At 35.4% G+C, this 14,195-nt stretch overlaps 1 protein-coding gene across 1 annotated transcript; it reads left to right on the forward strand.

The window, feature by feature from the left end:
- Nucleotides 1–6,984: 6,984 nt before the first annotated feature.
- LOC104213530 (stearoyl-[acyl-carrier-protein] 9-desaturase, chloroplastic) lies at nucleotides 6,985–11,728 on the forward strand. The gene is made up of 3 exons (XM_009763046.2): nucleotides 6,985–7,283; nucleotides 9,880–10,381; nucleotides 10,823–11,728. Exons 1-3 carry the CDS (start codon nucleotides 7,159–7,161, stop codon nucleotides 11,381–11,383), a joined length of 1,188 nt encoding a protein of 395 aa, XP_009761348.1. The 5' UTR covers nucleotides 6,985–7,158; the 3' UTR covers nucleotides 11,384–11,728.
- The last annotated feature ends 2,467 nt before the right edge of the window (nucleotides 11,729–14,195 follow it).

Consider the following 14,195-nt stretch of genomic DNA (forward strand, 5'->3'; position numbering starts at 1 on the left):
CTTCATCTGGTATCATCTCCGTTCATAAGACCATCTTTGTATATGCAATTGTGATCTACAATTGAATTATGATTAAAAGCTACTGTATTGCAAGAAATTGCAACTATTTGTTTTACTTCCATTGAAGTTGTTCTTATAATATTTAGATTAATTATAAGAGTTAATTTTGTTTACGGGCTATAGAAGATTGGTGCTCATTTAATCTGTGTGCCTATTTTGATTTGAAATCAATCAATATTCTATATATTTTGATTGTTTAAACAAATCATTGTAAGATGTCATTAGGAATTTTCTTTTGTATTATGTATTTAGGAGTAGCCACAGCATCTTGAGTACTTGATATAAAAGAAATTAAGTTGTTTAATCACATAAAGTTTAGTGATTAAAATTAATATTATAATGACATTTATTTTGTCCGATTATCTTATTAAAGGGTAAACCCGGCCCTACATGGAGGTAACTATTTTGGTGAGATTAATTGGAATGAGATAGTAAACCTTTAAGTTGGAAATTATCTTATGTCCACAAGTACAGATTAATTTCTATGTGTCTTGGTTTACTAGCCTAATAAAGTAAAGTAAATTCTATGCATGGGTTGCAACCTCTGCCCACAGGAAGGTCTAGAATTTACTAGCAATCGGTATTTTACGTGATTCACCTTGATGGATTGTACTTCATAGCTTATGTATGTTTATCCTTGTTTTGCAGTCTTTACCATTTTTCCTACCGCTATTTTTAATGAGAATGCTCGAATTCCAATGCTTTCTGGTGACAATTATGTTGACTGGAAGGAGAAAGTCCTTCTCACTTTAGGGTTCTCGGATCTAGACCTGGCACTCCGTGTAGATAAACCACCTATTCCCACGGAATCAAGTACACCGGCTGCTAAGGCTAATTATGAGCGGTGGGAGCGATCTAATCGCTTAAGTTTAATGCTCATAAAAGCTCACATAAGCCAAAGCATTAGGGGTTCTATCCCTAATAGCGATAAGGTCAAAGCTTACATGAAGACAATTGATAAACAATTCATAAGCTCTGACAAGGCATTGACCAGCACCCTTATGAAGAGGCTCTCAAGTATGACTTTCGACAGAAGTCGTACAGTGCGTGAGCACATTATGGAGATGAGAGACATTGCTGCTAAACTCAAGTCCCTTGAGGTGGATATGTCTGAACCATTTCTTGTGCATTCATTCTCAACTCCCTTCCTGCGTAATATGGTCCGTTCAAGATTTCTTACAACACACATAAGGATAAATGGTCAATCAATGAACTTTTGACCATGTGTGTTCAAGAATAATAGAGGTTGAAGTCTGAGATACCTGAAAGTGTTAATATGGTGACTCATGGTAAGATAAATGCAAAGAAGGGCAAAAGTGTTCCCATGAAGAAGAAAAACACCTTTGACAAAGATGCTTGTCGTTTCTGTAAGAAGAAGGGACACTGGAAGAAGGATTGCCTGAAATACAAGAAATGGCTTGAGAAGAAAGGTAATTTTACGTTGGTATGTTATGAATCTAATTTTACTAAAGTTTCTGATAATACATGGTGGATTGATTCTGGTGCTACAATTCACATTGCCAAAATCATGCAGGGCTTTCTAACTCAGAGGAAGCTGATAGGAAGTGAACAATACGTTTATTCTGGCGATAAGACGCGTTCACGTGTGGAAGGCATGAGGACTTATAGACTCATTTTGAAGGATGATTTTCACTTAGATTTAGAAATACTTTTTATGTTCCAGAATATTCTAGAAATTTAATTTCTCTTTCAAGATTATCAATTAGTGGATACAATTTGAATTTTCATTATCCTTCTGTGAAACTTTTGAAAGATAATAAAGTTATTGGTTTTGAAAATTTGAATGAAAAATTATATAAACTTGAGCTAGACCCCACATTTGAATGCAATGTCTTAACTTTGCATGATAAAGAAATTGGCACTAAGCAATGTATTATCAATGAGAACTCATCTGGTCTTTGGCACAAGAGATTGGGATACATCTCTATTGATAGAGTCAAAAGGTTGGTTAATGATGGAGTTCTAAAAGCTCTTGATTTTTCTGATTTTGGGACTTGGGTGGACTGCATAAAGGGTAAGCAGACCAATAAATCAACTAAATGTGCCAAAAAGAGTTCTCAATTACTTGAGATCATATATAAAGACATATGTGGACCTTTTCCTATCCCTTGCTTGAGTGGTGAGAGATATTTTATCTCGTTTATTGATGACTATTCAAGATATATGTATCTCTATTTCCTGTTTAACAAATTAGAAGCACTTGATGCTTTTAAAGTTTACAAAACAAAAGTAGAGAAACAAACTGGTGCTCAGATCAAAATTGTAAGATCTAATAGGGTGGAGATTATTATGGTAGGTACACGGATAAAGGACAGGTTAAGGGTCCATTTGCTGAGTTTCTTGAAAGTGAAGTTATAATTGCTCAATATACCATGCCAGGAACACCACAACAAAATTGTGTGGCAGAAAGAAGGAACCGGACATTAATGGACATGGTAAGAAGCATGATTAGCAGATCAAGTTTACATTTATCCTTATGGAGTGAAGCCTTAAAAACCGCTGTGTATATTTTAAATAGGGTTCCATCCAAGGCTGTCCCCAAGACACCTTTTGAGTTATGGAAAGGATGAAAACCTAGTTTAAACCATTTACACATTTGGGGATGTCCAACTTAAGTGAGAGTTTATAACCCACAACTAAAGAAGTTGGATGAAAGAACAATAACCAGTTATTTTATAGGCTATGCGGTTAACTCTAAGGGATTTAGGTTTTATTGTCCTTCTCATTCTCCTAAAATTGTTGAAGCTAGAAACGCTAAATTTCTTGAGGAGCATGAAGAGAGTGGGAGTGGTTTGACTCAAAGGGTGGAATTGAAATAAATAAGGTAACCACTTGTGGTACCTTTATATATTGGGAACTTAAATGTTGCTCAAAAAAATTCTCATGAATTATCTGAACAACAACAAGTTCAAGAGCCACCACCACTTGAGGAACCACATGAACATCAACCCGATTTACCTAAACCCACTGAAGAAGTGTCTGAACCAGTGGGAGTGAGAAAATCCTCAAGAATTCGAAAATTAGCAATTTCTAGCGACTATGTTGTATATCTCCAAGAGTCTGATTATGATATTGGACTAAAAGATGATCCATGCTCGTTTTCACAAGCCATGAGTGGAGAAAACTCCACACTTTGGTATGATGTCATGAAAGAAGAGTTAGAATCTATGGCTAAAAATAAAGTCTGGGATCTCGTTGAATTACCAAAGGGATCCTCTACCATAGGTTCCAAGTGGGTCTTTAAAATTAAAAGAGACTCATATGGTAATATCAAACGATATAAAGCCAGACTTGTAGCCAAATGTTTTACTCAAAGGGAAGGCATTGATTACCATGAAACCTTCTCTCCAGTATCAAAGAAGGATTCATTGAGAATAATCATGGCATTAGTAGCTCATTTTGATTTAGAGTTACATCAAATGAATGTGAAAACAACTTTCCTGAATGGAGATCTTGAAGAGGAGGTATACATGCGTCAGCCTGAAAGATTTTGTGATAAGGACAAAAGTCACCTTGTTTGCAAGTTGAATAAATCCATTTATGGGCTAAAACAGGCTTCCTGCCAATGATATATTAAATTTCATAAAGTTGTTTCTTCATTTGGATTTACGGAGAACATCATTGATCAGTGTATATACCTTAAGATAAGTGGGAGCAAATATATTTTCTAGTCCTATATGTGGATGATATTTTACTTGCAAGTAGTGACTTGGGATTGTTGCACGAGACTAAACAGTTTCTTATCCAGAATTTTGAGATGAAGGATATGGGTGAAGCCTCTTATGTCATTGGCATAGAGATTCACAGAGACAGATCCCAAAGATTACTTGAACTATCTCAAAAGGCCTACATTGAAAGAATTCTGCAAAGATTCGGGATGAAGAACTGTTACATATAGCAGCACCCATAATTAAAGGTGACAAATTCTCATTGAATCAATATCCACAAAATGCATTGGAAAAGGAGCAAATGAAAGACGTTCCCTATGTTTCGCTTGTTGGGAGCCTTATGTATGCACAGGTCTGTACTAGACCTGATATTGCTTTTGTAGTAGGAATGCTTGGCAGATATCAAAGTAACCCCAGTCTTGACCACTGGAAAGCTGGTAAAAGGGTCTTGAGATATTTGCAAGGAACCAAGGATTTTAAGCTCACATACAAATATTCTGACTCATTGGAGGTGATTGGATATTTAGACTCTGATCTGGATGGATGCAAAGACACTGGTAAATCTACTTCGAGATACATTTCCCTTCTTGCTGGAGGTGCTGTGTCTTGGAGAAGTGTCAAGCAGACCATTGTTGCAACATCCACAATGGAAGATGAATTTATAGCATGCTATGAAGCTACATCACAGGCGTTATGGTTGAAAAACTTTATTTCCGGCCTTAGGATTGTCTATTCCATTTCAAGGCCATTGAGAATCTTTTGTGACAATTCAGCTGCAGTTTTCTTTTCTAAGAATAATAAAAGTGACAGCCCAAGCAAGCACATCGACATAAAGTAATTGATGGTTAGAGACTATGTGAAGAAGCAAGATGTGAATTTTGAGCATATTAGTACTACTTTGATGATTGCTAATCCTATGACTAAAGGTCTGCCGACTAATATTTTCAAGGATCATGTAACCCACATGTGGCTTAGTAGCTCAATTTAGTCTTGCTTTGCTCTCTAACAGTTTGTCTAAATATTATATTTATTTTGATATACATGACAGTGCACACTTGCGGTTTTTCATGTATGATCATTGGATCAATAAAGTTGGACTCTGAATGGCTTATATTAAGTTCATTCATAAAGTTGTTAGACACTTTGTTAGAATATATTGTGCATTGTAATACATGGAAGGAAGTGTTTGTCTAAAAGCATGACCGCCATGATTCGTGTAATAATATATTCTAGTTAAAGGAATTGTTGCATAACTTTTAGTTGAGTAATAAAGTTTGTGGCCATATTATATGTTTATCTCTCATAAATGATTACCTGATTTTAATATGTAGGCCAAGTGGGAGAATGTTAGAAATTACCGTCTCTTCTAGAGACTTCTAGTGTGGCCCACATATAAGGTAATAAATTATTTACCTTGTCTCCTAAAGGAAATAATATATCAGATAATATTCTGTAGTTATGCATATATGGTAGTTTCTTTGATGGAAAGAAATTACCATATATTAAGAGTCCCTAAGGTAATTATAATTTATGGAGAAGTCCCTAGGGCTAAAGTATTTGCCTAAGAGTCCCTAGCCTACCTATAAATACGCCTGTGACTCCATCATTCTGGCATCCTATGATAGGCACAGGCTAGAAGGCTCCTAGGTTTTCTGGCAACGTTTTACGAAGGTGATTCCCTACAACACTTGAACAACTATGGCTGAAGGTATGTTCCTTGTTTAATTTCCGATGCGTTGGCTCTGTGTATGTGTTTAAATTACAACAGACCTACCTTAGGGTAGGAGGTCACTGGCACTCACTACAACAATAACAATAACAACAAATCAGTTTGATCTTATATGTGGGGTCTGGAAAGGGTAACGTGTACGCATACCTTACCCTTACCTGATAAAGGTCTCCGGTAGATCCTCGGCTCAATAACAAGATGAAGAAGAGAAAGGAAGAAAAAGAAGAAGAGAAGGAAAAGAAGAAGACAGACACTCCGTAATTATATATATAGGAAACAACCTTTCTACCCCTTCGAGTAGGGGTAAAGTCTGCGTACACACTACCCTCCCCAAACTCCACTTGTGAGATTCTACTGGGTTGTTATTGTTGTTATATATATATATATATATATATATATAATGCCCCGCCAATTTTAAATCTTGATCGACTCTGCTCAACACCAATACCAAGTGGTGAAGAAAAACACGAATACCCAATGTTTTCAAAAGAAGGTTCTAGAGCAATTTTCTTTTGTTCTACTCTTTTTCTTCTTCTTTTGCAGGGGGTTGTGCATGTTTGGAAACTTGGCAATAAATAAAGAAATGAAGTTAACAAATGGATTCCATGCAATAGAAAAGAAGAAACAATGCCAAGTGGAATATACTTGGCAAGGGTTTTTTCGTGCCTTAAAATTCACCGCACTCTCTCCTCGACCACATCAACACCCTTTAATTTTTCGTTTTTTCCAATATTTTAACACTAATTCAAAGATGCTGTTGACAACTGTGGACTTTTCCCTTACCCACTCATATTGACTATTTTGCCCCTTCTTTGAGTTCAATTTTACCCCAATAGAAGTAGAAGTTCCTCTTTAGTACACCTACGATGTCTTATCAAAATGTTACTACTATCACTATGTATCCTGATTTTGTGGGCGTTTGGACATAAGAATGGTAAAGTTTCGGAAAAAAGTAAATACAAAAAATTCTAGCGAAAACATTAGTTAAAAATTAAAGATGTCTTTGGATATGAATGTAATTTTTGGTTGTTTTTGAATGTTCGTGAGTGATCTGAAGTGAAAATTTTGAAAAATAGTTTTTTGAAGTTTTTCAAATTTTCTAAAAATTCAGAAATTCATCTTCAAATAAAAATTGAAAAATTTATGATCAAATACTGATTTTAAAAAAAAGTAAAAAAAATCAGGAAAAAGTGAATTTTATGCCAAACGAGCCCTTTATATATACCTAATCATATATATATATATATATATATATTTATTTATTTATTTATTTATATTAGCAACTACAATGTATAAGATAAAATGACTGTGATTTTAAATCTTTGCTACAAATAGTTTTAGATTAAAATTAGTTAAACAACAAGAGAAGTAAAGTAATGAACTCACACATTTGTTTTTTTATTAAAAGGGTAATCAGGTAAATAAGAAGACATTTAGGGGCAAAATTTGCTGCAATATCAAGTACAGTACTTATATTTCCAGTGAAATATTGTTAAGTCCAACTGGGTTTGGCCTGTCCCACTTGTCCGCTCACTTCTCATATAAGTTTGCTATTCGCTTTCAGTTCTGTGGAGGAAACAAATCCTGAAAAAAAGAAACCAAAATCACAAGAAAAAAGAAGAAGAAGAAGAAGAAGAAGAAGAAGAAGAAGAAGAAAGGATTGAGGAAAAGTAGAGAAAAATGGCGTTGAAGTTAAATGCCTTCAACTTTCAATCTCACAAATACTCTTCTTTTGTTCTTCCACCAATGGTCAGCCTTAGATCTCCAAAGTTTTTCATGGCTGCTAGCCTTCGTTCTGGTACAAAGTAAGTATCATCTTTTCATTTTCTTTTTATGTTCTTTTTTCTTCAACCTTTTTGTTTTATTCTTTTTCTTATATTAAAGTTGGTAAGAAAGATTTCAGGTGTAACATGAGTTTCATTTTCTTTATTTTTTTCTTTTTATGCTCTTCAGTTGCCTTTTAGTTTATTCTTGAAACCCCATTACTCCCTTTTCATTTTATATATTAACGCTTGGATCTTTGTTAAAAAAAGATTGTTTCTTGACAACTTTTTTATTGGATTTTTTTTTTCTTTTGTTCTATTTTGTCTTTTGAATTGGTTTATTTTTATGTGAGATTTTTTTTTCTCTTTTTCTTAGGCTAAACATTGATGGGATTAATCTTGAGGAAATTTGGGCAACTATAAGTTTACTGTTCTTTACTCAAGTTTGTTGTTTGGGTTTTGTTGTATAGATTGGTTATTATTGGGTGATGTTTCTGAAGATTTATACTACTGACATTGTGAATATTTTTGTGCAGTTCACTTTTGCTGAGTTTCTTTGAGCATGCTGATTTATTTTCTCTAGTTTACTTGTGCTATTTGCCTTTTATATGTTGAGTTTTCAGGATTTATTACTACTTCTGTTCTCTGACATAGACAGAAAAGAATGAGATTTTTTTTTGGGGGGGGGGGGGGTAGGGGAAGAGAATTTAATGGTATACAGAGTCTTGAGATTTTCTTTGTCTTTAATTTTTTTTATGTGGAAGGAAACTCAGATTCTAAAATTGTCTTTCCATTGTGAAATTAATTTGTTGGGAATTAGGTTTCAAGGGCTAGATATGTTGGTTTCAGCTACATCATAGAGTTGACTGATTTTATGACTAGTTGGTCCCCAACTGGTTTACCTTCTTAATTCCATAATGAGGTTCTTTAATTGATTGTGAAATATAACTAATTTTTTCCATTTCATAAATAATGAGGTTGTTAATCTTCTCTGAATGATTTTATAAACATCTCTCTCCCTCTCTGGTATTATAGTTCAATAATATTTGTATTTTCTTTTATCTTTTCTTTGACTCATGACCTTTCTTTTTCATTTAAAATTTATGTTTCAGTTATCCATGCTTCCTTTCCTTCTTTTTTTTAAAGTTTTGTTGGGGGAGGGAGTGCATAGCCTTTAAATTTGATTGAGGTTGTATACACACAAATTTTCTGTGTTTTATTTTCCTATTATGATTGTGATTTTTTCAGTGACTTCAGTAGTTTCATTACCAATGCTTTCTAGAAGCGTATTTCTATGTGTCAAACAAAAGTTAGCTGGCACAGTCAGTAGTAAAGCTGGAAATTTCAGTATTTCTGGCCTGGGATTCATTTACTTAATTGTTTTAGGATTTTGCCATGAGTCAAGCTTCTAGGAGTGTCTGTTTGTTTTTTTTCTTCTTTTGATAGCGGTGGTGTTCGGCCTAGCGTACATGCACCTCAACTGCTACTAGCAATTTTTTTGTGTGAGAGTTTGTTTGTTTAGACCTTTGTTGTTTTTTGATTTTCTGTTTCTTGGCATTTGATGTTAACTCTTTTGGACTATAATGGTTACTTTGTGATTGGATCCCTCTTTCATTACATAGTTCCAAATTACTTGTCCGAGTTCATAGATTTGGTTGAAGTGATGATGCATGAATGAAACTTCTTAGTGCCTTCTTTACATGCATAATTTTGCCTCAATTTGCGTACTCATTGGTTATCAATTAGCTTAGGCACATTCTTGTTTTCTAGCTTTTTTCTTATTCTGTGAGCTTATGTTTTCTTGGTTTTCCCTTGGGTTTTCTTTTCGTTTGGAGTCTCAACCTACTTCCTTTTAACTACCTGGTTGTATGGATATTTTTGATTACTTTTGTCCGCCCTCCTTTAAAGTGAGCCTAAGAGGATTCTGTAAGATGCATAAAGTAGTTTTAATATATGCTTGGAGATTAAGTGGCTTCTTCAGCTACTTACAAAAGCGCTCGTGCAATTGAAACGTGGAAAGCGTCGTGCAATTGAAACGTGGAAAGCCTGGAGACTTATCTTCGGAACCTTAGCTGATGATATAGTTGGGACCAAAACCTGTATAAAACATAGCATTGGAGTTGCTCTATCATATCCAATTGTTAAGCTTAAGCCTTTTCTCCACTGATTAGACAAGTATGGTCTCTAGAAAACCCTTTGAACACAATGCCTGAACTAGGAAACCCTTTGAACAAAATGCCCGAACCTTTCCAAACATGTGATTCCTTTGTTCAGAACACAAATATAGTAACAAGCTGAAACCTAAGTTGCTCGGACACCCACACCCGTACTAGTGTCGTGTTGACACGGGTGCGGCACCTAAACTGCCGTGTCGGAGCAACTTAGGCTGAGATCATATTTCACCATGCTGATGCCTCTGGTCGTGGAGATTGTGCAATGAACCTAAGACAATATTTCATATATAGGATTCTTGGTTCCCATATAATTGGTACTGCGATGACAACGACTAGAATTCGTTATTGCTGTTGAATGCAAACTCAGTATTTGTTCTCATATACGATTTTGATATGTATGTCGCAGATTGGGTGTTTTGCTTGACCCTCTCTTTTAATTTGGTTTTCTTTTTCATTCTGTCTAGGGAAGTTGAGACGAAGAAGCCCTTTTCTCCTCCTCGTGAGGTTCATGTTCAAGTAACACACTCTATGCCGCCTCAAAAAATTGAGATTTTTAAATCATTGGAGGATTGGGCGGATCAAAATTTATTGGTTCACCTGAAATCAGTGGAAAAATGCTGGCAACCACAGGATTTCCTGCCTGATCCTGCTTCAGATGGATTTCATGATCAAGTTAAGGAATTGAGGGAGAGGGCTAAAGAGATTCCAGATGACTATTTTGTTGTTCTAGTTGGGGATATGATCACAGAAGAAGCCCTTCCAACATATCAGACTATGCTTAATACATTGGATGGTGTTCGTGATGAAACCGGTGCAAGCCCTACTTCTTGGGCCATTTGGACACGGGCCTGGACTGCCGAAGAGAACCGGCATGGTGACCTCCTCAACAAGTATCTTTATCTTTCAGGGAGAGTGGACATGAGAGCAATTGAGAAGACAATCCAATACTTAATTGGATCCGGAATGGTGAGTTCTGCCTATTTAAGCTTTAGTTTCAAAATTCCCTCTACAATGATACTATCTATTAAAGCTGGAAAACGTCATCTTATACGGGCTGAGACTATCAGATAAATACAATCAGTGGGCTGTTAAAACTTATGAATACATGTAAGCACCTTCAAAATTTAGAAAACAATATTTACCCATATGCTGAGAGACGAATTCATAGTGTCGTCATATGTTGTTCCTCATCTGGTTTACAAATCCCATTTCTCTCCTCCCGAAACAAAGAACAGAACTCGTCTCTCAAGAGAATCCAAACAGGTGATATTTTCTTTTGTTTTTTGAACCTACTCTGTTCAGTAAATGGCAGAATAGAGAATTGGTGTTTTGTTACTGGTTAGTGCCATACAATTTGATGTGTCAATCTGCTGTTTGCATATATTTCATTTGTCCAAAATGTTTCAGGATCCTAGGACAGAAAACAATCCATACCTAGGATTTATTTACACATCATTCCAAGAGAGGGCAACTTTTGTCTCCCATGGGAATACAGCTAGACTTGCTAAGGAGCATGGAGACATCAAGCTGGCTCAAATATGCGGCATAATTGCTGCAGACGAGAAGCGCCATGAGACAGCCTACACCAAGATTGTTGAAAAGCTTTTCGAGATCGACCCTGATGGCACTGTGCTAGCATTTGCTGATATGATGAGGAAAAAGATATCTATGCCAGCACACTTGATGTACGATGGGCGCGACGACAACCTCTTTGATCACTTCTCAGCAGTTGCTCAGCGTCTCGGTGTTTACACTGCTAAAGACTACGCAGATATATTGGAGTTTCTTGTAGGTAGGTGGAAAGTGGCTGATCTTACTGGATTAACTGGAGAAGGAAGAAAAGCTCAGGAATACGTATGCGGGTTGCCACCAAGAATCCGAAGATTGGAAGAAAGAGCTCAGGGGAGGGCAAAACAAGGACCAATCATGCCATTTAGCTGGATATATGATAGAGAGGTGAAGCTCTGAGTTGCACAACAAATGAAAGAAACAAAGGTTGTGTTTGTGTTGTTCTCTCCAGCAAGTCTCTGCTCCTATAGGATTCTATTATATATAGTGTGTTTAAATCTGTAATGTCTTTGCAATTCACATTTATTGGTTTCTTTATGGGAAGAGATTTTAGCTGGGGATGATTCTAGGAAAGATGTAGATACAGTTGTTTCTGTTTGTGTTGTTAGGTCTCTGCTATATAGGAACAGCTGTAGTTTCTTTGGTTTTTTCCCTCTTTGAAATGTTCTGAATTGTATGAGTTTGTTTCCCTTGCTAGTGCTTTTGTGACTAAACATGATATCAAATCTAAATGCAATTTTGATACTTGTCATGATCTTGCAAGGAGGTAGTATTATTCGGTGAATTAGTTGAGTGCCCTCAAATTTATTAGTTACTTCTAAAAAGGCAGCCTGGTGTACCATGGATCCCACATGTTCATGCAGGGTTCGGAGAAGGGTCGCACCCCTTGTCCCCTACAAGGGGTGCGAGGGGTGCGATGTAGACAGTCTATTATATCGCGATGCAAACATTAGTGGCTGTTTTCACGGTTTGAATTTATGATCTATAGGTCATATCATATCCTAATGCAAACATTAGTGGTTGCTTCCACGGTTCGAATCTACGACCTATAGGTCATATTATATTGTAATGCAAATATTAGTGGTTGCTTTCACGGTTCGAACCTGAGACCTATGGGTCACACAGAGACAATTTTCATAGTCCCCTTAACAACAACAAACCCAGTGTAGTTCCACAAGCAGGGTTGGGGAGGGTAGAGCGCACGCAAACCTTACCCCTGCCTTTAAAAAGATAGAGAGACCATTTCCGATAGACCCTTGGCTCATGGAAGAAAAAAGGAAAGGGCAATAACAAACAAACCAATCTGACAATCAAAGCGAAAATATAAAACTAAAACTAAGTAATGCAAACAGCAAACCAATCTGACAACCAAAGCGAAAATACAAAACTAAAATTAAGTAATGCAAACAGAAAACCGAAATAAGGCAGCATAGCTCCCCTTCTTATACTTCTAATTATATGTTACTTCTGATATACTCCAAATCTAATTTAAGCTAATAATATCTTTCTCTTTTCCGTGGTTAATAGACTATGTTGGCGTTTGATTAGAAAAGTGATGAATTTTGTTTTTCCAAATTTTGCAAACTTACGTTCTTGCAAAGTACGTGGTTTAGTATTTTCTTAAAGTGGGCAATAATGCTCCAGCAGTCCTATACTGGCTTTTAATACACATAGAGAAACACCCCCAATCTTATAACTGGCTTTGGTATAAGTGATGAGAAAAGTAATTCTAGAAAAATCTTTTTTTTTTTTAAAACTTTTTACGACTAAACTGTATGTGAAGGTACAGACGTTTTCACCTATTTTAGTGGTGTATTTATGAAGTATGAAAATAGAGAATTAAGGGTGTGTTTGGTAGGAAAGGAAAATATTTTTCGGAAAATGTTTTTCAATTTTTCCATGTTTGGTTGGCTTAAATGTTTTGAAAAATATTTTCCTTATCAATTCATTTTCCTTCAATTAGAGGAAAAAGTTTTCCTTATCAAGAGAAGGGAAAACATTTTCAAAAGCTCCTTCTCAACCTTACCCACTCTCACCAACCCACAAGGTTTTTTTTTTTTTTTTCAAATTTCAGTTTTTCCGTTACCACTCACCCAACTACCCCTCCATCCCCCACCCCCGCGCGCAAAAAAAAAATATTTTTTTTACCTTAATTTTTTGTTTTTGCAATTTCAAATTTCTGTTTTTTCATTTTTCTGCACCACCCACCACCCCAACCCCCCCCCCCCCACCTCCCTTCCCCTGCACAAAATTTTTTTTTAACTTTTTATTTTTGTAATTTAAATTTCTGTTTTTTCGTTTTACTGCCCCAGCCCCCCCCCCCCCTCCAGCCCAAACAAAAAAAATTTAAAATATATTTTTCAGTTTTAATTTTATTATTTATCGGTTTAAAGGCTCAAAATTTTATAAGTTCCAAAATTATGAGTTCGGAGGTTTACGGGTTTAGAAATTATAAAGTTTACGGGTTTGAAATTCCGCGGTTTTAAAAATTTAGCGGTTCGAAAGTTTATGAAATTTGTGGGTCCGGAAGTTTGTTGGTTTGAAAGTTTATGACTTCATATTTATTATATCTAAATTATTTTTGAATACTCTTGAGAAGTCATTTTCCTTAATTTGAGTACCAAACACTGAAAAATGAATAAGATTACTACTTGTTTTCCAAGAAAACATTTTCTTGAAAAACATTTTCTACGGAAAACATTTTCCGTTATACCAAACACACCCAAAATAGCTACAAGTTTAGGTCGTCTTCTTGATTGAAATACGAAATCAATGTGAACTGTGAAGTGCCGTAAAGTAAAAATTAGTTCTAGTTGGAAAAGTTCCCTCTTTTTTTCCCTTTGCTTTTGTTACGCTGACAGTGACCGTTCTGCCTCCTCCTCAAATTATCAACGCAATATTTTATTATTTTAGTCTTATTTATATCTTAAATATTTATTATATTTATGTGTCATCCCTATTTTTAAGAACAAATACTAAATGTGAAATGAATTATTAATTTGTCTTGAACGTTTAAAATAATAAATAATTTATGACAATTATTTTTAGAAATCACGATAGATAATAAGGGTTAAATTTGTACGTAATTTTTATAGTCCGGTTTAAATTAAATGACAAAAGGGAATAAAAAGTAACTTTTAAGTGTATTGGTGGTCCACATGTTTTCCTGTACCAATTATTGGTGGTTCGCCAATTTTATTTCCAATTATGG

This window comes from Nicotiana sylvestris, chromosome 6 (assembly GCF_000393655.2).
Source record: "Nicotiana sylvestris chromosome 6, ASM39365v2, whole genome shotgun sequence".
NCBI lineage: Eukaryota > Viridiplantae > Streptophyta > Magnoliopsida > Solanales > Solanaceae > Nicotiana > Nicotiana sylvestris.

Bases quoted from the DNA above. Each gene is read 5' to 3' on its own strand.
- LOC104213530 (XM_009763046.2), top strand. From the start codon at position 7,159: ATGGCGTTGAAGTTAAATGCCTTCAACTTTCAATCTCACAAATACTCT. The intron at 7,284-9,879 runs GTAAGTATCATC...CATTCTGTCTAG, and splicing joins AGCCTTCGTTCTGGTACAAA to GGAAGTTGAGACGAAGAAGC. The intron at 10,382-10,822 runs GTGAGTTCTGCC...AAAATGTTTCAG, and splicing joins ACTTAATTGGATCCGGAATG to GATCCTAGGACAGAAAACAA.